Below are 26,543 nucleotides of genomic sequence, written 5' to 3'. Positions count from 1 at the left end.
CAGTAAATCCTGACAGACCGTCAAGAAACTGTAGATTGTGCTGGCAGAGAGCACTTACTTCAAAGGTCAACTGCTTGTCCTCCCATAACATTGCTGTACTAAGATCCCCATGCCCCAGTGTCTAAGGTAAATCCTCCTTTGATGCAACTATTCATGGAAAAAACATAGAGTCTGAAAGACTGATTTCCTTACAAGATATTCAACCTTGCAGGTATATCTTAGGAAGAGTAACCGTCGTGTTACTCATCACACTGCCAGCAATTAAGCAGGCTTTCCATGGAACAGCTCCGTGTGGCAATTAAGACACCACAGCATACCCTATCAGACTAGCCAAAGCTATCTGTGAGCTGCCCATAAGGTCAAAGAAAGTATAATGCTGCTCTACACTAACTTGTACAATACATGCAATGTATTCCAGCTGACTGTAGAATTCATTAGCAAAGTGATTGAATACGAAAAAGCTACACACAAGAAGCCTTCAGAACAAGCTTCAACACTGTTTATATTTAATACCTCCTGGTCCCTCACACTAACCATTCCATAAACGCATTTTCACTTCTGCTGTTTATTCAGTGGCAAAATCCCAACTTTAAGCACAGCTATTGTGTACTAGAGCTCTAGCTATGGTGGCCTTAAAGCAGGACACTCATGCATCTCTATACAGCTTTCACATAATCCTAAAAAAGGTTCCCAGAACTGCAGGCTTTCCAGTTTACTTTTTAAAGCATACAGTTTTAAGAGCACATAGCTACGCTCCTTGTTACTCTATGAGAAATGCCTTCTCCTTTATGTATTTCACACATAACTATCACTTTCATAATAACAGGGAACATTATCCAATATCCAATTCCAGATACAATCTGAAGTATCCTGACTAAAATAATTTTCACGTATGTTGCAAGAAAAATGATTCCTAACCTATTTGATATTTAGAAATCTCCAGGGCACAACCAAAAGAAAACATAGAAGACTCTTTGACAACTCATTGCTATGCTGAGTCTAGTACTCCAGAACTACACTATCAATGTGCTCCCCAGACTTTGCTATCACCAGAATTAAACATACTACAAGAAACAATATTACAAATTTGTTCATTGTCTCGAACTGCTTGCAATTACACACAATCCAGAAGGATCAAAGCACTTAAAGGGTAAAGGAACATTTTACAGCAACAGCTTTGTAAAGGGACCAAATCATTTACTGTTCCATTCAAAGCACTTGGCAAAGTGCAACTTCATATAAGCACAAAATAAATTTAGGATTACCAGAGATACAACAGTCTTCCAAGTGAAAACCACACCTATTTAAAATGGATGTTTACATAAGAATTTCTTTCATCTTACATTAAAATACAGCCAGTCAACATGTAAAAGCTTATTGTGAACTGACTTGATCACAGGACAAGACAATCCTATAATGGCTCCTCAGGTATTGCCTGAACACACTGAAAGACTAGTTCAAAGCAGTACAGTTGCACATTTTGCTTTTAAATGAGAGCGATCAACTTCCTTTCACTTTTATCAAAATATTTCTTTGACAATTGCTCTAATATTAAATTTAGATACACCTGACACTTCCTGGTGCTACTACTGTTTTTGGAATGCAATTTAAAAATAACAAATACCTTATTTAACTGTGCATTTTTGCTACCCTGTTAGTATGCTCCTAACAGTTCTTTCATCTGTCTCAATTTAAGCAAATGAAAAACTAACTTTGACAGATGCTAGTTATACTTTGCAGACTTTATGTAAAACCTAAAAATTTAAGTTTTCATTTTTTTTCTTTATCTAAGAATACGATGAGACTACTGTAGTCTTTGCAGGGCAGCATAAACACAACATGGACTTTACCTTCAAACTTATGCCATTATTCATTCTAGCTGGTCTGGTTCTTCCTCCCCGCCCTACTAAGTCATTAGTCACTTGAAAATGACTGTCCCATTAGTATTTTGGTTTGTTTTTTTTTAATTGGTAATATCCTCTCTTAATGTAAGAAACATTGCTACATTATGTGTGCTTAGAGGAAGCCTAGGAAGAAACTAATCTATCTTTGAGCATGTTAGTAATAAAAAAATTCAAAGACTGCTTCCATTTTAATACTATGAAACTTGAAGAAGTCTGATTCAAGAAATCTCTTACTGTAAGACTGACTGCTTTTAATAACTTAAAGGATGATCACAAACCAGTATTTACAATACTTTTGTAACAGTTTTACAAGCTCACACACCTATTAACTAACAGTATACTGTCAAAGAAGTCTACTTTCTTACAAAGGCTTAGAGAAGTAAAGAACATACAGGTTTTAGTTCTATCCTGAGATGATAGTAGCAAGAATGTTTGTTAAAGCATGCTGTAGTGCTCAAGGATTTTATTACATGGTAACTAATTTAACAGTCTACATCCAGTTCTATTTTTTCAACTTAAAAGACTAACAATGCTTTCTTCACCACTATTTGTGAGATGTACCACTTCACAACATGGAAAGACCTTTGTTTTGCTTATGCTTCGAAGCGCATTCATCATTTGAAATTTCTTTAAGCAGCTTTGAAATAGTGATTGTACAAGTAGAAGCTCTGTGCAAGTAGTCCCTAGGCAACTACAAAGGAGAGGTTACGGGATTTGCCTAGAGAACACAAGCAGCTCTTACTGCCAAGGGAATTTGCTTTAAACAGTACTGGGAGTATGAGTAATCTACCAACTGTTTGGATTAAGTTTAGCTACTTTGTCTCAATTCAGTCTCAAACTGAAAATTACGTTCAGGATTACGAAGACCCCACTCTAATCTGTATCACCCAAGTCAAAATGCCTACGTGAAGCATATACATATGAAGTTTACATACCACAGATTTTCAGAGGTGCCTCTAGTTCCAGGAGAATAGGCTGGCTAAGAAATATTTCCCGTGATTTTATGCACAAGCCCCGAACTTCTGCTTCGGTCATCTGAACGATCTTCCCAGGACGACATCCTCGTACTGAAATGAGATGTTTAACAATTGAAAGTAACCATCACACCAATACACAGCAACAGATAAGTGCAGATGAGCTGTATCTGATATCTATATTTGCAAAAAGCCATCAGCATCTGCCAACATATCTGCCAATTGTGTTGGAATTATATGTATTCCAGCAAATTCTAAAATTAATCTTTGACAGTGTGGTAACCTGTGCTTAAGAATCTGTATGCATCCCTGTTAAATCAAGATTCTCAAGGGAATAATTTAAGCCTTGCTTTCATCTACATTTGGGTAAGTGCAAGTTCATAAACTGTTTAAAATAACAATCCCATTATGCTAGAGTATTCACAATAGGCAAAAGAATCCCGAGAATCCAAATCCTGAAAACACTTTCATATGTGTTATGCACAACATAAACTTCTTTAAAACTGTTGAGTTCAACAGTGCTAGCTAAACACAACAAGAAAAAAGAAAACCAAAACACAGTCACCTTTACACTTTTGGCAGCCAAAATACAGGACCATCACACCTTCATTCATGTATTACGGCTTCTGAGTTACTTGGAACCTTTATTGGAACAAACTTGCACACTAACTGAAACTAAACTGAACTCCTAAATCAGTAAGTCAGGTAACTCAGATCTATATTTAGCATCAAGTTTTCAAAAACATTCACATGCCACTGCACTCCAATCAACATTCTCTGTCAAGTTCATCTACAGCTCCTTCTCTCCACAAATACCTACATGAGTCCTCTGTCAGTGGCTTTAATGTTTCTTCAGTGAGGCAGAAAAACAGAACAAATCTGTCTGCACTTTTGTTGATCCAGTTCAGTCTTGCATCTCAGCACAAACCAAATTTCAGAGTTCAAATTAGTAAAGCAGAATGGATCCGTGTCAACAACAGGCGAACATCCTGTTCTGCCATCTGCTTTAGATGGAAGCAACAGTCCGCATCAAACCCCAGTAGTACCCACAAGAGAAAGTGGCATAAAGCTTCAGCAGTTCAAATCCAAATGCTTGCAAGCTCAAACATAAGACTTTACTTCATAAAAATCAAGCTGCAGCTTCAGGAAAGCTAATAATATATATTTGCAGACAGAATAGGAAATATTAGTTCTTCACACATAAAAAAAGTTCCTGGTTTCTCACCTTCCCCTCTCCAAAACAGATGAGTAAGCTTGCAACATTATTTAAAAAAAAAATAGTAACACCACACTCATCCTTTTGTTTCTGCTTAGCTCCTAGAAAACACACTTTACAGAGGGGATCAGGTATTATCTATGTTGTGCAATGGAGAAAAAGGGGATTTGAGGGGAACCTGTGGTCGGTCACCTAGCACTACAGTCCAAAGTGTTAAGCTCAAAAAGCTCTGCTCTGGTTATCACTGCATACTTTTCCCAGTGTAATTGCACATCTGGCCATTTCAACACTATGCTATGATCTTTTATTTTTAATAACACCAGACACTTGTCAAGCTGAGGTTAGGAAGCAGCCACAGGAACACATGAAGAGGTAGAAATGAATAACAGTTCCCTCAAGCAGGGAAGAGATGTGAAACTAGATTCTAGGACAGTCAGCATGAGTGCCAAAATAGCAGGAGGGCTAGTGTATCTGCAGTGAGAATATACTGAAAATCTGCTTACTAGAATCCCAAAAGAACAAGGCTGTGGCTTCACCAAGTGTTTTCACTGAAACTCTGAATCAGTACCAGGTGATATTCACCATATGGCAAGTCACATTCCTTTTGCTGAAATTAAGATTGCAGCTGTACTTGCAAAAGCAAACAGTTTTTTTGAGACACTTCTTTTTGGTTATACTTTATGCATGAAGATGCTAGAAGAAGAACACAAAAGCAGACACTAGACACAATCAAGGTGACTAGAAAACAAAAATGCCTACAGGCTTCCATTTCATCACATCTCAAATGTCCACACAGCACACACAGATATATTTCAGCCCAAAGGAGATTATTAGAGGAAAAAAAAAAAAGAAAAAGAACCATCTCAGGTTCAACAGCTTTGCACAGGACTTGACCATCCCATTTCTGAGGTACCAAAATGCTCCAATGATCTCCACTTTTTCAAACACTTGCACTCTGTACCTTATAGTGATCCCTTTCAGAAACCAGGAAAATGTTCTGCTAGGCACAACAAACTGTCACTACACGTAAGAAAGCTCCCACTTGAAAGAGTCTTCCTATCACAAAGGCTATCACTTCATTGAAAAAACTGCTAAATTTTAAATTAAGAGCTTAAAACACCAGGCACAACAAACTCTTCTGTCAAAGAAGACAAAGAAGACCTCTACAAACTGTGCATTCTTTTAACCTGCTTTCATAATCGATGAAATTCTCCTCTGTATTCTCTGAATTTTCAAACATCACAATTAAGCCACTTCGAGTAGATTAAAACCAAGAAGTGATGTAACTGCCAGTTTCTACAGCCACTCCAGTTTCAAAATTCAAACCCAGAAAAGTACACTATACACAATATTAGCATTACCGTAAGTAGCACCAGACCAAGCACAGAGTCCAAAATCGAAACAGTAGTGCAATGAGGGCACTCATAATACTTAAAATAACTTTGATCCAATCAATATTTCTTAGAACACTAGCCTTTAACTCCCTTGGAAACTCGCATGGAAGTTTAAATTTGGAACAATTGCTTTATAGGATTGAGGCTTTCAGTGTCGGTGGATTTTTGCACCAGAAGACACATTGAACACGCAACTCCTGACTTCACAGAATGGTAGAAGTTAGAAAGGACCTCTAGACACCATCCAGTCCAACTCCCCTGACAAAGGAGGGTCACCTTGAGATCAGGTCACACAGGAACACATCCAGGTGGGTTTTGAAAAGTTCCGGAGACTCCACACCACCCCTGGGGCAGCCTGTGCCAGCACTCCCTCACCCTCACAGGAAAGAGGTTTCTCCGCATGTTCTGGTGGAACTTCCCATTTTCCAGCTTGTGCCCGTTTCCCCCTGGCTTGTCACTGGGCCCTACAGAAAAAGAGACTCATCCCATCCTCTCAGAACCCACCCTTTAGGTATTTAGAAGCGTTAATAAGGTCCACTCCTCAGTCTTATGTCTCCAAGTTAAAGAGCCCCCTATCTCAGCCTTTCCCCTCCAAAGAGATGTTCCAGTCCCCTGATCATTTTGGTAGCCCTCCAATGGGCTCTCTCCAAAAGTTCTCTGTCTCTCACACTGGAGAGTCCAAAACTGGACATAGGACTCCAGATGAGGTCTCATCAGGGCAGAGAAGAGGAGGAGAACCTCCCTCAACCTCCTGAACACATTCTTCTTCATGTACCCCAGGATGAACCCTCATGAGGTTCCTCTCTGCCCAACTCTCAAGCCAGACAAGATCCTGCTGAATGGCAGCACAGCCTTCTGGGGAATCAGCCAGTCCTCCCAGTTTGGTGTCATCAGCCAACTTGCTCTGTCCCCTCATCCAGGTTGTTGACGAAGATGTTGAACAAGACCAGCCTCAGAACCAACCCTTGTGGAATTCCACTAGCCACAGGCCTCCAACTTGATTCCGTGCCATTGATCACCACCCTCTGGGCTCTGTTGTTCAGCCCATTTTCAATCCACCTCACTGTCCACTCTTCCAAGCCACACTGCCTGAGCTTTCTGATGAGGATGTTATGGGAGATAGTGTCAAAAGCCTTGCTGAAGTCAAGGTAGATGACATCCACTCCTCTCCCTTTACTTCCCCAGTCGGTTATACATAGCCTGATAGAAGGCTATCAGGTTGGTCAAATAGGATTTCCACTTGGTGAAGCCATGTTGACTCCCCCGATAACCATCTTTTCTTCATGTGTTTGGAGATGACATCCAGGATGAGTTGTTCCTTTACCTTTCCAGGGATGGAGGTGACACTGACTGGCCTGTAGTTTCCTGGGTTCTCCTTGCCATTCTGAAGACTGGAGTGACACCGGCTTTCCTCCAGTCCTCAGGCACCTCACCATTCCTTCATGATTGATCAAAAATGATGGAGAGTGGCTTAGCAATAACATAAGCCACCTCCCTTAACACTCGTGTATGCATCCCATCAGGTCCCACAGATCTGTGAGTTTTCAGTTTGTGTAGCAGATCCCTAACCCAATTCTCCTGAACCAAAGGAAGTTCCTCATTTCTCCAGACCTTCCCTCTATCCTCCACATGCTGGGATTCCCAAGCAGAAGCCTTGGGTGTAAAGACTGAAGCAGAGAAGGCGTTCAGTAGCTCTGCCTTGTCTTTATCCTTCATCACCAGTGCACACACCTCATTCAGCAGCAGGCTCATTTTCTCTCTAGTCCTCCTTTTGCTGCAGATGTACTTGAAGAAGCCCTTTTTGCTTTAAATCCTTTGCAAGATTCTATTTCAAGAGAGTTTTAGCCTTGTTTCATCCCTGCATACTCTGATGACATTGGTATACTCTTCCCAAGTAACCAAATCCATTTTCCCACATTCCATAGCCTGCAGTCTTCCACTTGAGTTGCCTCAGGAGCTCCTTGACCATCCATTCAGGCCTCTTACCTACTTCATCCAATTTTTTATTCATGAGGATACACAGGCTTGGAGGAAGTGGCACTTAAAAGATTGATCAGCTTTTCCTACCTTTTAGAGTCCTAGTCCATGGGATTCCTCCAAGAAAGTGTCTGAAAAGGCCAAAGTTATCTCTCCTGAAGTCCAAGGTCACAATCCTGCTTGCTGTCCTGCTGCTTCCACACAGGATCTTGAAATCCATCATCTCATAGTCACTGAAGCCAAGTCTGCCCCCAGTCTTCACATCCCTGATCAGATCATCTTTATTTGTTAGTACAAACATTCAACATTTACTAACTGCCATGAGTTTGTCCAGTACCTCGATGTCAGCTTTACTTTTTACAGTAGAGCCTCAAATGTTGCAAGTCCTTAACAGACAAACTAATAAACAAAGGCAGTATCTTATTACCCCACTTCAGATTCCCCAGATAAGAGAAGTTTCTACAACTATGTCAACTATGTAACACTGGGAAGAGGAGACTATACACACCTCATGATTGTGGTTACTTCCAGCCCTTGGGAAGTGTACACATTTGGGCCACTGCACCCTTGCAAATGCACCCTCCATCCAAACAGTCAGCAGCTCCATGTAATGAACATGTACACTCAGTTACCTTTGATGGAGCACAAAGCTTGGGGAAGTTTCTTTTCCTTGTGAAATAAGGACCAATAATCAATAGCATATTTACAGAGGAATGTTTTCTCCCACAAGCCTCTGATCATCAATAAACATACTACATACAGATAAACAAGATGCTACTGTGACCCTGGAAGCCTCAACACTTCACTGGGTTCACAAAGGCACTGAAAGGTTCACCAAGTAGTCATGCAAACAGCTGTTGCACAGCTGTGGTACACAGACAAAGAGCAAAACTAAGCCTATCTTTCTCCAACTCACACTACAACTAGAACTTTGAGTTTTCTTGACCCAGATGAGGACTTTATAGACTGTAAACAAAAGCATATCTGGAATACACTGTTTTCCAAAAGACAAATCCCCAAGAATAGATTTGAGAGAAGGTTATTAGAATGAGATCAAGAGTGTAAATGGTGTTTTTCAGACTACGAATTACTACAGGTGACCATTTCTAAAATACGCAAGTCATAGCTGCATGCATTATAGAAACTGTAGCTCACAAAAAGCCTTTAACAGCATTGGGAAAAACGTAATTTTCAGTGGTTGTCATCTATCCAAAGAAGAAAGAGCATCCCAACACTAGACATAAATTAATTCTCTTTAAGACAGAGATGCTGTAGATGAGCTTTGATTTACATAAAAGTCTTTGGTTGGGACAACAATTCCTGTTGTAATACACAACCCCACATCCATAGTGCTGCGCCACAACTATGTTTGGTGCCTGGAGCTTAAAGCAAAGTGACATAGCAAGGAAAAAAGAGAATTAAAGGCAACTATATGCATTGTACTGTCGAGCTATAGATCCTATAGTAATCCAAAAGCTGAACTAATCAATATTAAAATAGTCTCTGCATCTACATAACCTTTGCAAGTCTACTAACCACAGTTTGTAATTCAAGACCTGAGTCACACTGGGGCAGGGAAGAAACACTTCAGCAAAGACAGTAATTTTTTTAATCCATCCAAAGTCATGCCAGAAAGTAGGAGACTATGCAAGACAGAATCAGAGAATCATTTTGGTTGGAAAAGACCTTTAAGATCATCAAGACCAACCATTAATCTCACAGTGCCAAGCCCATCACTAAACCATATCCCACAGCACTTCATCTATGTGTCTTTTCAGTATCTCCAGGGATGGTGTCTGGGACAGCCCATTCCAATGCTTAATAACCCTCACAGTTACAAAGTTGTCTAATATCTAATCTAAACCTCCCTTGGCACAACTTGAGCTCGTTTGCTTGTGTCCTATCATTCATTACTAGAGAGATCAACCCCACCTCACTACAACTCCCTTCAGGCAGTTGTAGAGAGTGATCTTCTCCAAGCTAAACATCACCAGCTCCCTCAGCAGCTTCCCATCAGACTTGTTCTCTAGACCCTTCACCAGCTTCGTTGACTGTCTCAGGACACGCTCCAGCACTTCAATGCCATTCTTGCAGTGAAGGGCTCAGAAATGAACACAGTACTCAATGTGTGGCCTCACCAGTGCCACGTACAGGAGTACAGGCACTTCCTTGGCCGTACTGGTCACACTATTTCTGACAGTGCTGGAGAGGAATAAGTAACACTGAGGAAAGTGGGTCAAGTACTGTCCATCAGAAGTTGTATGAGCATGAGTTTTGCCACATTCTTTCACAAATGAGAGAAAATACATTTAACCTATGCTGCCACACTGCTTCTGGCTTGCCTCTTACTTTTAAATAAGGTGCTCATTTTAGGGCATCATTAATAGAAGTTTCTACAATTACTAAATCAGCTGTGGTACGCAGAGCTGATCTAAGCATTTATACTGTGTTCTCCAATACCACAGGTGTCCTGTTTACTGGACAAAACACTCTTGGTTTTGGCATAACATTAAAACTTCTCCTAAATCTCATAAAATTGAGGTAATCAATATTTATGGAATCATAGAATAGTAAGGGTTGGAAGAGACCTTTAGAGATCATCTAGTACAACCTCCCTGCTAAAGCAGGTTCACCTAGATCGGGTCTCATAGGAACATGTCCAGGCGAGTCCTGAAGACCTCCAACGAAGGAGACTCCACACTCTCTGGGCAGCCTGTGCCTGAACAGTAAAATAGTTTTTCCTTTTGTTTAAATGGAACTTTTTGTGTTCCAGCTTCACTCCATTACCCCTTGTCCTGTCACTAGATACAATAGAAAAAAGGGATGCCCCAATCTCCTGACATCCACCATTTATATACTTGTAAATATTAATGAGATCCCCCTCAGTCTCCTCTTCTCTAGACTATAAACAGCCCCAGCTTCCGCAGTCTTTCCTCATCTGTAAGATGCAGCCTCCTCCCTACACTCTTTTTTTTTTTTTGCAGGCAGAGGCCTTTATGCAGCCTCAAAGTTAGCTATGTCATTGATAACAAAAGAAAAACATAATCCAGATGAATTCCCAGGCTGGAGAATATATCCACTATGAATTTGGCCTAGGACTAGTGAAGAACTAAGCAGCTGATTCTGCGGCTTTTCACATTCACTACAGCCAAAGCTTATTTCTGAAATTATGGCTTAGAGATGTGTTTTGCCAGAGTGTGTGTGTGTATGTGTGTATATGTGTATATATATATATATAAAATCAACTCCAAACTACAACACAAGGCTGCAAGCATGCAATTTTACAAATTGTACACAAGCAACTCCCACAAGCTTACAACTCCACAGCCTCCCCCACATCTTCTGTAGAATTTTTAATTATTGGTGATTAACAACTATGATATTTAACTCTTTCTTGGTACTTCAAGGTACTTTGGAGTATCTGATGAATCCTAAACAGCCTCTTAATAAGAGCAGACTAGACTTGGAAAGTAAAGGTGGCATTACTTAATACTTGTAAAAAAACCCACATAATCCTTACATTAATTTTGGAAACATGTTATGAAATTACCTTCTTTCAGCATTTCTAAAATTCAAGTTATACATTTTCATGGTTTGAGGAATTCTACATTGGGTATTAGAAGTGTCTTTCATTTTGGAAAGGAAAACATCTACTCTCTCAAAATATTTTCTGTTATTTAAATTGTTCAGATGTCATTCAGAAGCAGTCACTCCCTACCTTGCAGTAAAACATCAATAGTTAAGCCAGCAAACAGTTTTCAAAGTTTCAGAACTGCTGTAACGAAAACAAGCTTAGAATGGCTTTCACTGATGTGTTGCACCGGTGGACAAGAATAATATAAATGAAGTCCTGACAGAGCTTTGTTCAAATCAGTAAGAAGAATATTGCTGAACATACATTTCCTCTGCATGGTGTACACAGCAAAGACTTGCACCATTCCTAGGGTGTATCACCCAAACTTCCCACTGAAAATAATCAGCCTTCTTGGGAGGTTTTTCACCCTGAAGAACTGTGCTTTTACAATCAAGTAATCTTAAAACCTTAATAAATTTGCCTTCACTGGATACCCTTGATATGAAGTATCTTGCTGAAGAACAGAGTGATTGCTTATTTTAGCAGGATTTATGTAACAAACATTTGCTGCAGAGTAATGACCTGCCCAAATCTGTAATTTTCAATGAGGAAAATAACCAAACATAATAACCCAAATTTGAATTGACAGTCTTAAAATATATACACTATCCATCAGAATCGATGATTATGAAGAAGGAGCACCATTAGATACTAGTGTGTAAAGTTGGGTTGGGGGATACCCAAGTAAGCCCTTGAAAACACACAAGGGTTCCTACATCAACCTTCACCTGTTGTATTTGCTTTCAGGGACCACCTGCTTCCTTACATAGCAGTTCCACAAACCAGTGGTCTCAGTCATTCTGTACCATGCAGTTCCAAGAACTGATGAATTCAAGACTGAAAGATTACATATTAGTCATTCCATTCTGTAATCAAAATATGCAACCCTAATGCTTGGTATTGGTCTATATTTACTGTTTGCTTGATTCAACTCAAACCTAAAGCTCACGCAATTAGCATAGGATAAGGCAGAAGCATCTCAGTACACTGTATTATAGAAAGTGGTAATAATTCCTGTTCTAGTCCATTTGGAAGTATAAACTAGCATAAAAATCCCATGAAACAATCTAAGTTTTCTTCTCAAAGTTTGGCTTCCTTTTCGTCTAAAGTAGTGCTAACAAAATTCCTAAAATTTGAGGAAGGTAGAGATAAGTTACAAAGTTATTTCTTAACTCCCGAGAAGTACTAAGGAGAAATGTTGCTGAGGTTGGAATACAAAAAGGTAAGGTTTAACATGACTTCTGCATCTCTCAAATTTCTCAGGTATTTAACTAATATAGTTATGTGGGATATACATACAAAAGCTTTGTCTCAAGCTTTGCATTAAAAAAAAAGGCACAAACTGCACAGAAGATGGTTCTGAGAAACCAAGGTCATCTAGCCTATGTACAGAGGCAAATCACATAACAGTAAGAGGTAGCAGTAACCAGGTTCTTTTCTATGTTCATGTTATGAACCAGATACATATCACATGAGACGCAACCTCAGGTTGTAGCTGAGCAGATTCCTCTACACATACCCCCCCCGCCCCCTTTGCTGAGTACAGCATCTGACCTTACTGAGTAATAACCAAATATAGTATGCCTGACTCCACAGTGCTGAACCATATACTGTGATGGTGGGGTTTTTTCCCCTCTTTTTTAAAAAGCTTACATTTGGTGGTCACTAATGAACATTTAATCGCAATGATCAAGTATTAAAAACCCTCTTATCTGTATTAAATAAAACCAATATTTTTCTCCTTCTATACTATGACTTACCTTTACCATGAGCAAGACATGGAATGACTCAAAAACTGTGCTGCAGAATACATAAGTGAAACAGTAACTGAATCATGTAACCTTCAAGTGGAAAAACAACCAGCCAGAATCATAGAAAACCAGCACACGTGGCCCGATGCTCCGCTCCTGGCCTTCAGTGCCATTTCAAGCCAACTATCCCATTTGTCATACACTTACAAAGCTAAGAATGAACTGGCTGATATCTGCACTGCTGCATAAACCCAGAAACAAATGTTATTCTTCTTTCTATCCCTTCAACCTGTACAATACCTACACTCCTAGAAATAAATGAAAACTACCTGTTTTCCTTCTCTCTGAGGACTATTTCAAAACTACATCATTTGCAAGAAACTCATTTTCTCCTTGTTCACTTATCTAATAGCAGATTATCCAAAGACTTTACACTGAACCAGGTAATAACCCTTGTTTATTCAAGGTTCTGCTCTGTGGTTTGTTTATATTCTTCTGCAACAGATTAAGGTCTATTTTTTTTCTCTACAACTGCCTCTTTTTCAGTATCAGTTAAAAGCTCATGAAACTGCAAGCACTACTTCTGTATCACACCACACCATCAGCCTGGCTAGATGCATTGATTAGTTAAGACTAACCAAAGAATAACTATACTGTTGAGTACATTAGGTTGGTAGCTCTGTAACACAATCTAATAAGGAAAATTTCAAGTACTTCATAAACATTTAAAATCCAACTCCCATTTGAAAAAAACTGAACATTCTGATGTCTACCTTCATCACAACCTGCAAGACCTCTGAAATCAGAAGAAAATGAAGGTTGCAGCTATCTTAAGAGACATCATGTGACACTAAGAGCACTATGTAACCAGCTGTTATTAAGGCAATCTGAAGAAAGCCACATTTTGAGATAAATACTGAGGCAATAATCATTCTCCACATCTACTCAAAAGTCTGACAACTCTCTTGGATAAGTATTTCCCAGCTTTCTCAGTGGATCAATACTATGAAGACTAGGAGATCTCTTAGTGTCACCAAGAACAATTTTGGTTTACAGCAGATCCACAAAGTTTCACCAAATGAATGTAAATTGCTCTTTTCAAACAGGTTATCTAGATTTAGGCAAGGAAGAGGTCTTGCATAGGCAAGGTAAACTTGTTTGTACAGCTATATAAAGAAACTGTCTTCACAGGAATGTAGCTTATATTGAAGGCTACTAAGTGTTTAGGTTTCCTCCAAGTACATCCTCTCTTCCATATGGTAAACTTTAGTGTTTACCAAGATAGACACTATATATTTAAAACTGCATAAAGTCCAGTCCAGACAGGCTGTCTTATATCCAGAACTTCAGACATATGCAGCACAGAAGCAGGAAGCCCACCTGGTCAGAAATATGGCAGTCTTACTTAATACCATCCACAGTACTCCTTGCAAGTAAGGTCATAAGTCTTCCACCATCCTTCCTCTGATACAGAGGGAACTTTTCCACACATCAAATTTTAATTAGTTTAGAGTCTGGCTTAAATGTAAGTCTATTGTATCTGTTTAGCTCAGCATGTTTGCAGATTTCAGGGCATTTCCCAAAGAGGGATCCATGGTGTCCCTAGATGGACAAAACACAACACAAATGTGCAGAAATTTCAGCTGCAGAAATCAAGAAGAAAAAAAAATAATTAAGAAAAACTTTCTGTTCATCCTGGAAAAGAGAAGGCTATGGGGTGACCTTATTGCAACCTTCCAATACTTATAAGCACTCAAGTGTGCTTATAAGAAAGATAGGGGAAAACTTCTTAGTAAGGCCTGTTGCAATAGGACAAGGTTTTACTTTAAAACCTACGACAGAGTAGATTCAGACCAGATATAAGGAAGAAATTTTTTACTATTAGACTGTCCAGAGGTGGCAGATGCCTATCCCTGGAAACATTCAAAGGCAAGTTGGACAGCACTCTGAGCAACTCGATCTAGTTGAAGATGTCCCTGCTCACTGCAAAGGCGTTGGACTAGATGACTTCTAAAGGTCCCTCCAAACCCAAACCTCTCTATGATTCTACATTTTACATCTGTTGTACTGACAGCAGTCTCACATGAGTGCATACTCCCATGCAGTCCACAGATAGAATGGACATGGAAAATCTATCCACCAGATGGCATAGCTGGGAAGGGAGGAAGGAAAAAGCCAACACAAAAAAAATCCTGTACAGTGAAGCAAAAAAATGTGACTACCATCTTTTTGTGCATTACCACACAACTAAGCCTGACTAGAATTCTGAATACCACTGCAGGTAGAAAACAGTCTTAAGACTAATTTGGCTTATTCGCTTTCATAGTCACATATTCACCCAAAAGAGTTTCAGCAATGCCATGGAACTACGTGTTTACGTGATCTACAAACCTTTGCAGATTCACTCATAAAAAAACCAAACCAACTTATATCAAAGTTCAAAGTATCTCCAAGATCAGTCAGGCACACACATCTAAGAGCAGTAGCATCTCCCTCACTCTTCTAATAAAGAAATAGGAATGGGAATTTAAGTCTACAGGTAAAACAAATACAAGAAAGCATTGCTACGTTCAGATTTTATGCATACAGTATACACTTCAGTTTTACTTTCCTCCAAATAGAATTCACTCATGAAGTACCACTAACTAGTAAACAAGTACGAAACACGTTGCACGAGAAAAAGTCAGGCAAAACAAACTTATCATACCTAACTTCACCACTTAAGAACCTGGCATGTGAAAAGAACATGGAAATAAAAGCTAATGTCCTAGAAGACTACTGCGATTAAACTACAGTTTAGTTGAACTTTTCAGAAAACTATCCTCAATTTAACTTGCGTTATCTGGCTTTCAGCACTCAAAACATCTCTAAACTAAGTACAAAGTCAAGAATAAGCATGCATGCACATGTGTTGGGGGGTGGGAACAAGTTCTTGCTGAGTTCTCCCAAGCAGCCTAGCTCTAGGCCACCTCATACTGATATCTGGAAAAAAAACCCAAAACACCTAAAAAAACAAACCAAACCACAATGCATGGAGGGTAAGATGATCTAAGTAGGTAACTCCAATCAAGCGCCAAGTTAATAGGTCATATAACCCTACGATACGTAGTCTTGAATGTAAAAACAGAGTAACCTAATTAAAGAGCAAGAATTAATGACAGCTAATATCACAATCTAGAAACAGGTATCACCAGCCAGCAACCCAATGACAGCAGGAAAGCTTCCCCTTGCAGTGGCTTTCAACATGTATTTGTTACCCTTTAAAATTTACATGCAGCAGCCACTGAGAGACAATTGTCAACTGCTATTCAAGCCATCCACTTATCTTAAAAGTAACCAAAAGGGCCAAATATGTTCCACATGACAATGTCATAAAATCGTCTTTTTCTTACTTCAGTGTGCTTTTTTACAGCTCAAAAGCCACATGCCCTTATCCTTTAAGTCAAAGTTGAAGTGTCAGTAATGGAGACAAAACACTTGCTTTAAACTAATTAATTGCTCCAGAGATAAGAGTCAATAGAAATTTTATTGTGCAAGCAGTATGGGGAGGGATTTGTACTCCCTTTACAAGAACAGGGCAGCTAAACAACAGCATGAACTCCAGAATGCGAGCTGCCAATTGTCAAAAAAATAAAAAGCCTTCCTCACTGTGAAAAACTACTATTCGAACCACAGCTTACAATATTACACACTTGCAGTACAACAAATAAAAGATGTCAAATGGAAGCAAAAAAAAAATTTCTACACAATGCATTCTTCGAAGAGGTTTTGTTGTTTTGTTTTTTTAAATAAAGCAGTCTGCAAGAATCTATTCCCTTTCAGAAGCAAGGTGTTGTGCAAGGCACTCTACTACTATTAATAGATGACAAACTGAAAAAAAAACCACCCCATTTTCCCTAAGGATCTTCCCAATTTGTGCTCAGAGGAAGAAACAGACTGAGAAATAAGAGATTAAAAATTATAAGCAAAGCTTGGCTCTGAAGTTGCACATACGCATCCCTAAAGATTAAAGTACTATGGAACACAAAGCACAGATTAGGTTGCTCGGACACAAGGCACCCAATCACAACCCAAAAACCTAGTAAGCTGCAACACAAGTATTAATGGCACATGTAAAAGGTATTGAACACGTATTTTAAAAGTCTCTGTTAAAAAAACAGCACATGCAGAGCAATACTTAGATAACAGAGAGCAGAACAATCCAACAAGTTGCATACCAAAACACGGTAGAATCCTCTCCTATTAAAGCAATCTAAGTAACTAAACTGTTGAGCAAAAAGTAATCTCCCAATATATTTTTTAAAACCTACCACCAACATAGGTACATGTATTTTGACATCCCCCAAAAATCTGCAAGATGATGTCCATGTTTACAAGGTTACTATTTGGTTTACCTTAAAAACCTCCGTACTAATCTGGGTTTCAACATGCAGAAAAAGGGAGTTTTATCTGTATTAGTGATCAAAGATAAACTTTGACTGATGATACCTGCAGGTTTCTTCATACTACACTACACACCTTAAATCACAATTGCTCAAAGCCATTTATGTGTTTTAAAATACTGATTTTATTGTCCACAATTACATTTCACATCTAAAAACATCAGATACCAACTACTAAAAAAATCTCAAAGCCCGAATAATTCTGCTTTGTAAAAATAACTCAGGTAAACAAAACTTTCAGACTTAGAAAAGTTGTTTCACTTCCAGAACTGTACCTACTCCATAAATTCATTTCTATGAGGCTTCTGCAAAGTGATACAAATATTTAATGAGTACAGCAACCAAGTAAGCGAACAGCACATACCCATGCACGTACTCTCCAGCATACCAGAATTTTGTTGAGTGTGGAATGAAAGATTAATGGGAGAAGAGGGCCTAAGAAGACTAAACATTCGGGAAATAACTTAAATAAAAAGATAATGTTAGCAATAACTTCTCAGCTTCTCCAAAAGCAATGAGTAAGGCAGCTTCCTCAATTTAAAGGAACGACTCGCTATTTAATACACACATAGTTTTTATTAGCCATCCGTGAAAGCCACTTTCGGAGAGTGCCCCGTAGGCAAGCAGCGAAACACCAGCGCAACGAAACCCTCTGCTTCCCCTGACGCTCACTTACACTTAACTCCCTACCTCATACAGCCTGGACACACAATTTTGAACACAGAATACTGCGGGTAACCTCACCGGAGGAAGGGATAAGGCCGCCCATAGCTCAGCGAGAGAGGCTTCCCCCAGCTCGCACTCAGCCAGGCAACTGCGGTGGGGTGGAAAAGGGAAAATGAAATGCGAGGCGCTCTTTTGGGGTTCGTTTGTCTGTTTGCTTGTTTAAGTATGAAAGTGACCACTTCAGCTACCCAGTGAGGACGGACTCCCGCGCGTTAACAGGGCCGACAGCGCGCTTCAATGCCCCTCCTCCCTTCCTCCGAGGGGCTCCGCGGGGCCAGGCCCGGGGCTCCCACGAGACGAGGCGAGACAAGCACCGTCCCAGCCGCCACGCCGGGCCCCGACGGAGGCGCTGCCCTCGCGCCCCCGGCCGCAGCGCGGGACGAGCCTGCCCCGCCCGCTTCCCCCCCGCCCCGCCGGCAGAGTCGGCTCCCCGGGGGAAGCGACGGTGCCCTCTCGCCCTCCACGCGTGAGGAGGCAGGCAGGAAGGCAGGCGGGGCCGCCCGGCGCCTGGCTCACCTTCCAGCAGCCGGGTGATGAGGCTGTCCACGTTCAGCTCCCCATCCGCCATTTTGTGGCCACCAGACTCGGTCCCGGGCGGGGAGAGGGCGGGGTGAAGGGCGCTTCAGGGAGGAGGAGCAGGAACAGGGAGTGGTGGCTGCAGCTGTGGTGGCGCTCTTCCCCCCCCACCCCCCTCCGACAGTCCCCTGCGGCCACCTGGCTTCTCCCGCGCTAGCAGCCCCAAGCGCCGCTCCCGCTCCCTCACCACTAAATGGGGGGACTCGGCCACCCCTCCTCCCTGCACCTCCTCCCCGCCTCAGGAGCCCCCAGCGCGCATGCGCCCCCTCGCTCCTCCCGCCTCGCCCGCCGCCGCGGCTAAGCCGCGCCGCGCTCCAGGTACCGCGCAGGCGTCGAAGGTGCTGGCGGGCTCCGCGGCGCGTGCGCACAGCTCCACAGACCCTCCCGCCAGGGTGCTCGACTGGTCGATGGGTCGTACGGGTGCGACCCTGTATGGGTAGTGCTCGGCGGGCCGGGCACCAGGCCGCCCTGCAGACGCTGGTATGGCAGGAGGGAGCTGCCCGGCTCATGCGCCCCGAGCCGGCCTTACCCAGCCCGGGCCCCTGAGCCGGGGGGCTTCCTCCGGGTCAGCCCCTTCGAGCCTCGCGCCGCAGAGCGCAGGACGAGGAAGTCTCTGTTATCACGACGCCTGCAGTGGCCGGTCGTGAGGGCTAGACAGCCCCTCCGGCTGGCTCCGTAACACAAGGAACAGCTCAGAGGGCTTCATCGTGAATGTGGGGATGGTTGGCATCGCTCTTGGTGCCCCTTTTGCCCGTAGTGTGTTACTGCAGGTAGCTTGGCTTTAAGGAGAGGTTGCTTTGGCAGCCATCAGTTACCGACAACAGGCAAGAAACTGAGTTCTAGTAGGCTGTGTGTAACCTGTGTGTCACCCTTTCTTCTCCGGAAACTGCGCCTCTGAAAGCTACCAGTTCAGTAAAAGACCTGTCAGAACTGGAATGACAAGTTGTGCTCTTCATATCCCTCTTCTAACACGGTTGTCAGAAAAAAATTACCAATGTGGTTTATGTCTCGTTGTGGCTGGACCTGCTAAGAGTACTATTTTGGTGACTTCTGAAACGGTTTTGTTTCTTTTAAAGAGAAACTGTCTCAAGATGTGTTAGGTACATACTTTTGCCAACAGGTGCTTGCCTTGGATGGACAGAGAGGTGCTTTAAAATGTAGGTGGTGAAACTTCTTGTGAACTGGACAGAAAAATAAATGTATGTTGACAAAATAATAAAGTGCAGATGTTCTAAGAAAAGCCACTTATTTATATGCCTAAATATAAATATTGTGTAGAAACTTACCTCTGGGAGCTCAAACTTGATTTTTTCCGTCAGTCCATACAAGGCAGCAAATTCTTGTCACCTTAAATTATTTCAAACCCCATATTTTAACCTCTTGATTAGGAGAAAATGAGTACGAGCAACACAAAAGCAATTATGACACGTGGGGCCACGTGTCAGATGATATTAGGTGTCCAGACAGTCAACTATAAGAGCACTCTTTTTAAATACCTGCACAATGATAATAAAGTTTCACTTGATACACTGAAGGAAGAGGATAAAACCCCAGAAAATCAATTTTATTTTGTTTCTTCATTTGTAGGCAGCTTATATGGAAGTGTACCTGCAACTCATCTCGTGAAAGCATATATAGCTATTCCTGCCTATTTTTAAAATTCTACTAGTAGCGGAAATCTAAATCAAAACCGTATTTTGTTTTATTTGTCTTTTTTTTTTTTTGTCAAACTAGGAAAAATAATTATTCAGCTTTTAAAAGAATCTTCCTTATCCCGACTGCATTATTGCTGCCAAAACTAATAGATCCACGATCCCTGTTGAGCGTTTAGGAATTGTCCCAGTTTCATGTCCCACAACCAAACTGCCCTGAAGGTTATTTTAAGCCATCATATCAAGTTCAGATATAATGATATTATCGCTCAACATTATGCATTGACAACAAAAAATACGAAATTATCTTGTACTATGGCATAAAGGCATGACTATGATATGATTTCCAAAACTCCAGAAGATACTAACCTTTCAGATGCACTAAGCAAACTATAATTTTATACCAACTGGTTTTACTAGGCATGTCAGCATGTTCCAGAGAAAATAATCCAACAGTGGCATATCATAATAATAAAATAATGTAATGTGCAGAGATGCTATAGAACAGAACAAGCTGGAAAAAAAAAAACCAAACCCAAAACACCTGACTTCCTTCCTTCTGGATATTGTGAAGCATAACCCTGTAAAGTTTGCTCACAACATCACAACACAGATACAGGCCAGAGATACGTAACAGGTGATTCAAGTAGCAGGAGGAGTTATCATTGCTGATGCCTGTGTCAAATTCTCATTAATAATGCTCAGCTTTCTAAACTTCCTTTCAGTTATTTTGAAATTTCCTCTTGTGTCCACCAATGTAGATTTGCTTCTAACTTTCCTCTACTTGGTCTCAACATTATTTACCACAAATACCCTGTGTACCAACTTTCCTCTCCTTATCTGCATGCCATCTCAAGGTGTTCTTTAATTTGCACTGCTCTTCTGCTGAGTTTAGAAGATTTGAAAGACAGACATTTCCAAAGGAGCTGGTGAAAAATTACACATTACTGTCATTCCCTAAATTCCCTAAACTGTGGCTCTCTAGACATGAGTTCTCACTTAGGTTGCAGCTGCGAATTTGAGACTGTCTCAGCATCTGTGACATTACCTGCTCTTTCCTAGCAGCCTAACGTTACTTCAGCCAGTACTTCTACTGCTCCCTGTGCTGTAATGTTAGTGCACTACACGTGCTTTTAAGTTACTTGCTGCACCACTGTAGCTGCTGCTTTCAAAATCCGTGGCCCCAGCTATGTTGCCCTCCTAGGTCTGTCATCATTTACCTGCCAGACAGCACACGGCAGTGTTTTATTGCATTATCCCATCACTATAACTTGTTTCTGGTGTACTCTGTCACCTTTGCTGACTGTAACTCTGGGCTGACTGCAGCTGTAATGCTGATGAGAGGAGGAAGCTGAAAGGAGCCATGTGGTTAGTTTTCCAGCATGTAATTAGGAGCATATTCTCCCTGGGCGATGATAGCTGAGACACCGCTGTCTCCTCAGTGGCCTTTCCCAGTTTCTGTCTGGAAACAGAAATTACTGATCTAAATCAGCAATGTTAGCTTGTTAACAAAATATTCACAGGTCCTGTTTCTTTAGTCAGAAATAGCAAGAAATTGTATCAAGGTAATCTCAATATACAGAAAGACTGCAGATAAATGATGACTATTTTGTATTTAGCTTCAGAGAGTGGTGCAGGAAACCAAACAGATCCCATTCCATAGCACTTTATGACCCTTTTTCCTTGTAGTATTGTATATAGTTGGTTGTAGCATTTATAGTGAAGCTGGCTAAATAGTACATTTTGTTATATCTTCTAAGGATTTTGGTTTTTAAAATAAAATACTCTCCTACACTGAGATAAAACCAAGACTTTCTCAACCTTTCTGAGAAATTAGAAGAGGAGGAGGAGAGTCCCAAACTAGCCTCTTGTTTGGGTTTGGAGGCACATAACTAGGATGTGAAAAACTCTTTCCTGAATTGCTACATCTTTTGGTATCACTGTTTGGAACAGCAACAATTTGTATAAATAATTCAATATCCACGGGGGCAGAGACTCAAGTCTGGACCTGAGTCAAGTGAATGCCCCAGTCATTCAGTGATAAAGCTTGTCTGTCTCTCTTGAAGCAGCAATTTCAGTTTGTAGAAATAATTAAAGACTAATCCAACCAAAGAGGCAGAGTATTATTAAGGTAACACACTGTAAATATTCTACATACAATTTTACACTTAGTCTTTCCGCTCCAAAGAGCTAATAGGTAAGTCAGATTCAGCCTCCCTAGATTCTTGTCATACACTGGCTCATCATTACCTGGGCACCTTTGGTGAGCTCTCTGTTTTAATTCCCACATTTGTAAGATGGGAATAATAACACATGTGAATGTTTCCAGGGAGGAAAGATACATAACTAAAATAATTGAAACACATTATGAGATCCTTGTTTTTAACACAAATACGAAAGCTTTAGTAATAGTATTTTTTGAAGAACAAGCTTCTTTTTTTTTAGAATTAAAACTGACCCTCGACTCCTGTGAATGTAGTTATGCTCTCATTACTCTCTATGTGTACTTAAAAGGCAGGCCAGGTCCAGGTGTTCCTTTATTTTCTCTGGAATCGAAACAAGAAAACAGGTTGTCGTTGTCAAGAACCAGTGCTGAAACAGTTTTAAAAAAATAGAATAGCAAATTCAATCCAGTAAGTGTGACTTAAAAGTCTTATTTGGAAAGAGCGGCTACCCCTGCCTTATCCCAACAGCTGCCATCTGGGTTAGGGAGCCTGGGCAAGGTAAGCACTGCCTTGAAGGCATGAGTGAGCCTCCTGGCAGTCCATGCAAAACAAGGACAAGGTGAGGCTTACGGAGAGGTAAGTATCACAGATTGCTTCATCTATTTGAATATGTGAAGAGGTTTTCTTTTAAAAATTACATTTATTAGCATATGATGCAATCTCAGTTACTCTGGCAGCCTGTCGTACTGCCCACAGACTATCAGAAATACACAACACCTGCTGTGGCGTTATTCCCCAAGCGAGGAAGGGGGAAGGACTTTTAAGGAAAAACAAGGAAAATAATTTGGGCCTGCAGGATCTGCAGTTTGGGGAATATCGATCAAGCTTACTATTCCTCTGCTTTGGAGAGAAAAGTGTTCTCCTGTTTCCCCAGAAGGAACAGCTGCAAGAACTGAAAGTGTCTGCATCCATTTTTGTAAGTAAACACAGGAATATTTAGTTTCAGCAAAACCAGATGGTTTATGCTCTGTGAATATGCTGGCATTTGACACCAGCAGCCAGAGTTGCACAAAATGTGTGCAGAGCATTAGGAAGGACTCTCTTAAAAAAGTCAGGGACCCAACATAAGAAATGAAAGCTGTGAAGGCAGTAATAATAGACCGACTGAAAAAAAAAAACCCTCTACCCTTATCCAGGGATCTCCAGTATTCTCCAAATACTGTTAATCAGACTACATAACAGTCCATGAAGTAACGAAATTTTGACACATTTCTCACAGAGGGTTACGCTAAAGATGAGAAGGTAAATGAGATTCTCTGAGTTAAGCAGTGAGTCACAGTCTCATCTCCTGTGTGCCCTGGCCATCCACATGTCTTTTTTCTTACTAATGCACCTCTAGTGTGCTGTGTCCTCTGTCATATTTCTAGGACACGAGTTTTAAACGTGAAACCATTACTGTTAATAGCACAGGGACAGGATTGTGGTGTATGCAGCACGCATCGCCATTAGCTGTGACATCTGAGTGCTCTACGGGGAATTTATAATATGCTAAAGGGATTCGTGAGCAGCTCTCAAGCCTCTTGCTAATGGCAGTTACAATGGGTGTTTAGTGTCTGAAGGTGCTTAATTATTTGGTGTTTTGTATTGATTTGTGCTGTTATTGCTTAACATAACTCTGCACTACCAAGGCATCTCTTTTTTACCAATCTGGAAGTGGTTTTCAACCACTCACTAATTAAACTATGCGGTTATGATAGGTACACTGTTTCGCTGGACTACTGGGAGGCTGGTGTGGTTTGGTCAATATTCTTCATAGCATGGCAAGCAAGGCTACAGGGGCTCCAGGCCTTGTGGTCACTGACGGCTGCAGCACAAGTTCCTGAGCCAAATCTAACCCTTCTGACTCCCCATCGCCTGCTGCATGTAAAAATAGTCTTGGGAAGGATTTCTTTCTATTTGCAATATCAGAGTGAAGCTGCCCATAAAAAGCACATCGGTTTTCTGGATCAGTTAGTGAGATGCATATTTATTGTGAATCACTAGGTACTGCTTCTCAGTCCTACAGCTGCAAACCCTAAAACCTGTCCCTGTTGCAGGTGAAGTCTAAAATGTCTCCTTGGGTCTCGATTTCCTTCAGTTTCCAGGAGAGAAGCTGTGTCGTACTCTGGTTTCTCCCATCATCTGCATGATGGAGGGTGTGACACTGAGCACACCTACCCTGTAGTTGAGGCAATGCTATAATTTAGTATATTCATGATCAGCATTTTCAGAGTTTGAATCTGCTATTTCTCCATTATGTAATTACATAATAATAATAATAATTTAACACAATGTACGTGGAGTTTTGCTGTTGCTTCTTATGTAAATTAGAGAAATTTAGCAATATGTTACAAAATGAAGACATGTATTTCAGACCAAGATGTATGAGGTTACTGTGATTCTAAACAAACAAATAAATAAATAAAAGCTATTGGGAAACCCTATTTTCATTCAGTAACATGGAAGCTGCAGAGCTTCAAAGTGTTTAAATCAAAACAGACAAACAAATAAACAAACCGCACAGAATTATCTGCCTCTTTAGAGAAATTCTGATACTTAATTTAGTTTCAAAACATGAAATGATAGACAAGTAAGGAATTCCAGCCCAAATTTAGATAAAGTATCATGAATCACTAACAAAATGTTGAGGAAATAGCTGATCTTGAGGTACAAAAGAGCATTTATTTCAGTTGTTAATCTGCTCCTAAGAAGCACGCATTCTGTATATTTAAAGTACACTCCAGAAGAAGTTAAAAGAACTTTAAAGTCAAATTTAGACATCAGACAAATTTAGATATCAAGGTGTCAGGCACCTTGACTTCTACCGAATTGTAACACAAGCTGCTCATTCCTATTAACTTACATGGTACTTTTACTATCTGTCAATCTAATTTATCCTTGTTTTTCCAAAAATAGTTCATCTGCATACAGTATGGCTCAGAAGAGCAGGAGCTGAGAGGGACCACACCATTGTGACTTGCAACAATAAGTGACCTTAGATAGGTTTAAGCCTTGAGTCATGAAAGCCTAGACTTAATCTGAAAGCCTGTTTGGGCTTGGCTAAGAGGGAGCCATTAGCTGGCATATGTGGGTTTTGGGGAGTGTACCTTGTAGCCCCCCCCCAAAAAAAACCCCCATATCCTAGGTCAGTGGAAACACCAGGCTGGCTACACCGTGCTTTCTCAGTGGTGGCAATCCTGGCTGAAGGTGGTCTCTCCAAGCACCTGCTGTCCTTGTCGGCAGTGATCTGCCATCCAGGCAGTTGTGCTGGTGTGTGTGCAGGACTGCACCTCAAGCCAGGTGTCTGCAGCAATCCAGATGCATAACAACCCACTGCCGCTCTCTCGAAAGCATCAGCTTTAACCCATGTTGCTCAGAGTGACAGGGTATGATAGCATATCTCCCATGCATGTGTGTCTCAGCCCAGCCAAGGAGACTAAGGACTATGGCGTGAGGATGAAATGAGCAGCAGCAAACCATGGTGGGGGGCTGGCTGAGCAGCCCCCCAAAGTGCTGGTGTGGTGTAAATATCTGTGGCAGGGGGCTAGCGGAGAGACTGCAGTCCTGAGCTGGTGCTCTCACATCCTACTGAGTCATCGCATGACTTCAGATAAGCCACATGCTTTATCGTGCCTCAGCCTGCCATCTGCAAATCAGTGATAACAAAATTTAAATAATTCAGAGAACGTAGCAAGGCTCAGTTGAGGTTTGTGATATGTTTTGGACTCCTTACATGCTACAGTAGTGCAGCATTTAAGGTATCGTTGTTACAGAGCGTGTTGATAGTAGTGCCATCTTCCCTTAATATTCTCCTCAAACTCACTCTCTTCCTACTTTCATTATCAACGCTTGGCTTTGGTGTCATTGTGTTGCTTGGACACCTTCTAATTTAAATTTCATATTTTGATTCCTGAGTGATAACTTCAAACACCAATTTTCTTCTGCTACGCCGTACAGCCTTTTTCTCATTTTAATGAAACCTAGCAACCATAATGTAAATTGGAAATAACTACAGCCTATTAGACTATCGAAATCCCTGCAGATTTGAATTATTCACTATTAACAGAACTTGTATAATTATAGGTTAAGATAT

The 26,543-nt window shown here is 41.0% G+C and overlaps 1 protein-coding gene across 8 annotated transcripts in view; it reads right to left on the bottom strand.

The window, feature by feature from the left end:
- Positions 1-18,761, bottom strand: part of PPP1CB (protein phosphatase 1 catalytic subunit beta) — a 99,319-nt gene extending 80,558 nt beyond the window's left edge. For all 8 annotated transcript variants that reach the window (XR_009818293.1, XR_009818292.1, XR_009818296.1 and 5 more), the window contains exons 1-2: positions 18,535-18,761; positions 2,840-2,971 (exon numbers count right to left, since the gene is read on the bottom strand). Coding sequence is in view for 1 of the 8 variants with exons in the window: in XM_061991291.1 (XP_061847275.1) it covers positions 2,840-2,971; positions 18,535-18,586 (184 nt within the window). In the remaining 7 variants the exon portion in view is untranslated. The remainder of the gene's footprint in view (positions 1-2,839; positions 2,972-18,534) is intronic.
- Positions 18,762-26,543: the final 7,782 nt, after the last annotated feature.

This window comes from Colius striatus, chromosome 2 (assembly GCF_028858725.1).
Source record: "Colius striatus isolate bColStr4 chromosome 2, bColStr4.1.hap1, whole genome shotgun sequence".
In the NCBI taxonomy this organism is placed as follows: Eukaryota; Metazoa; Chordata; class Aves; order Coliiformes; family Coliidae; genus Colius; species Colius striatus.
The sequence above is the reverse complement of the archived record's forward strand: the minus strand, read 5'-3'. Positions and strand labels throughout refer to the sequence as shown.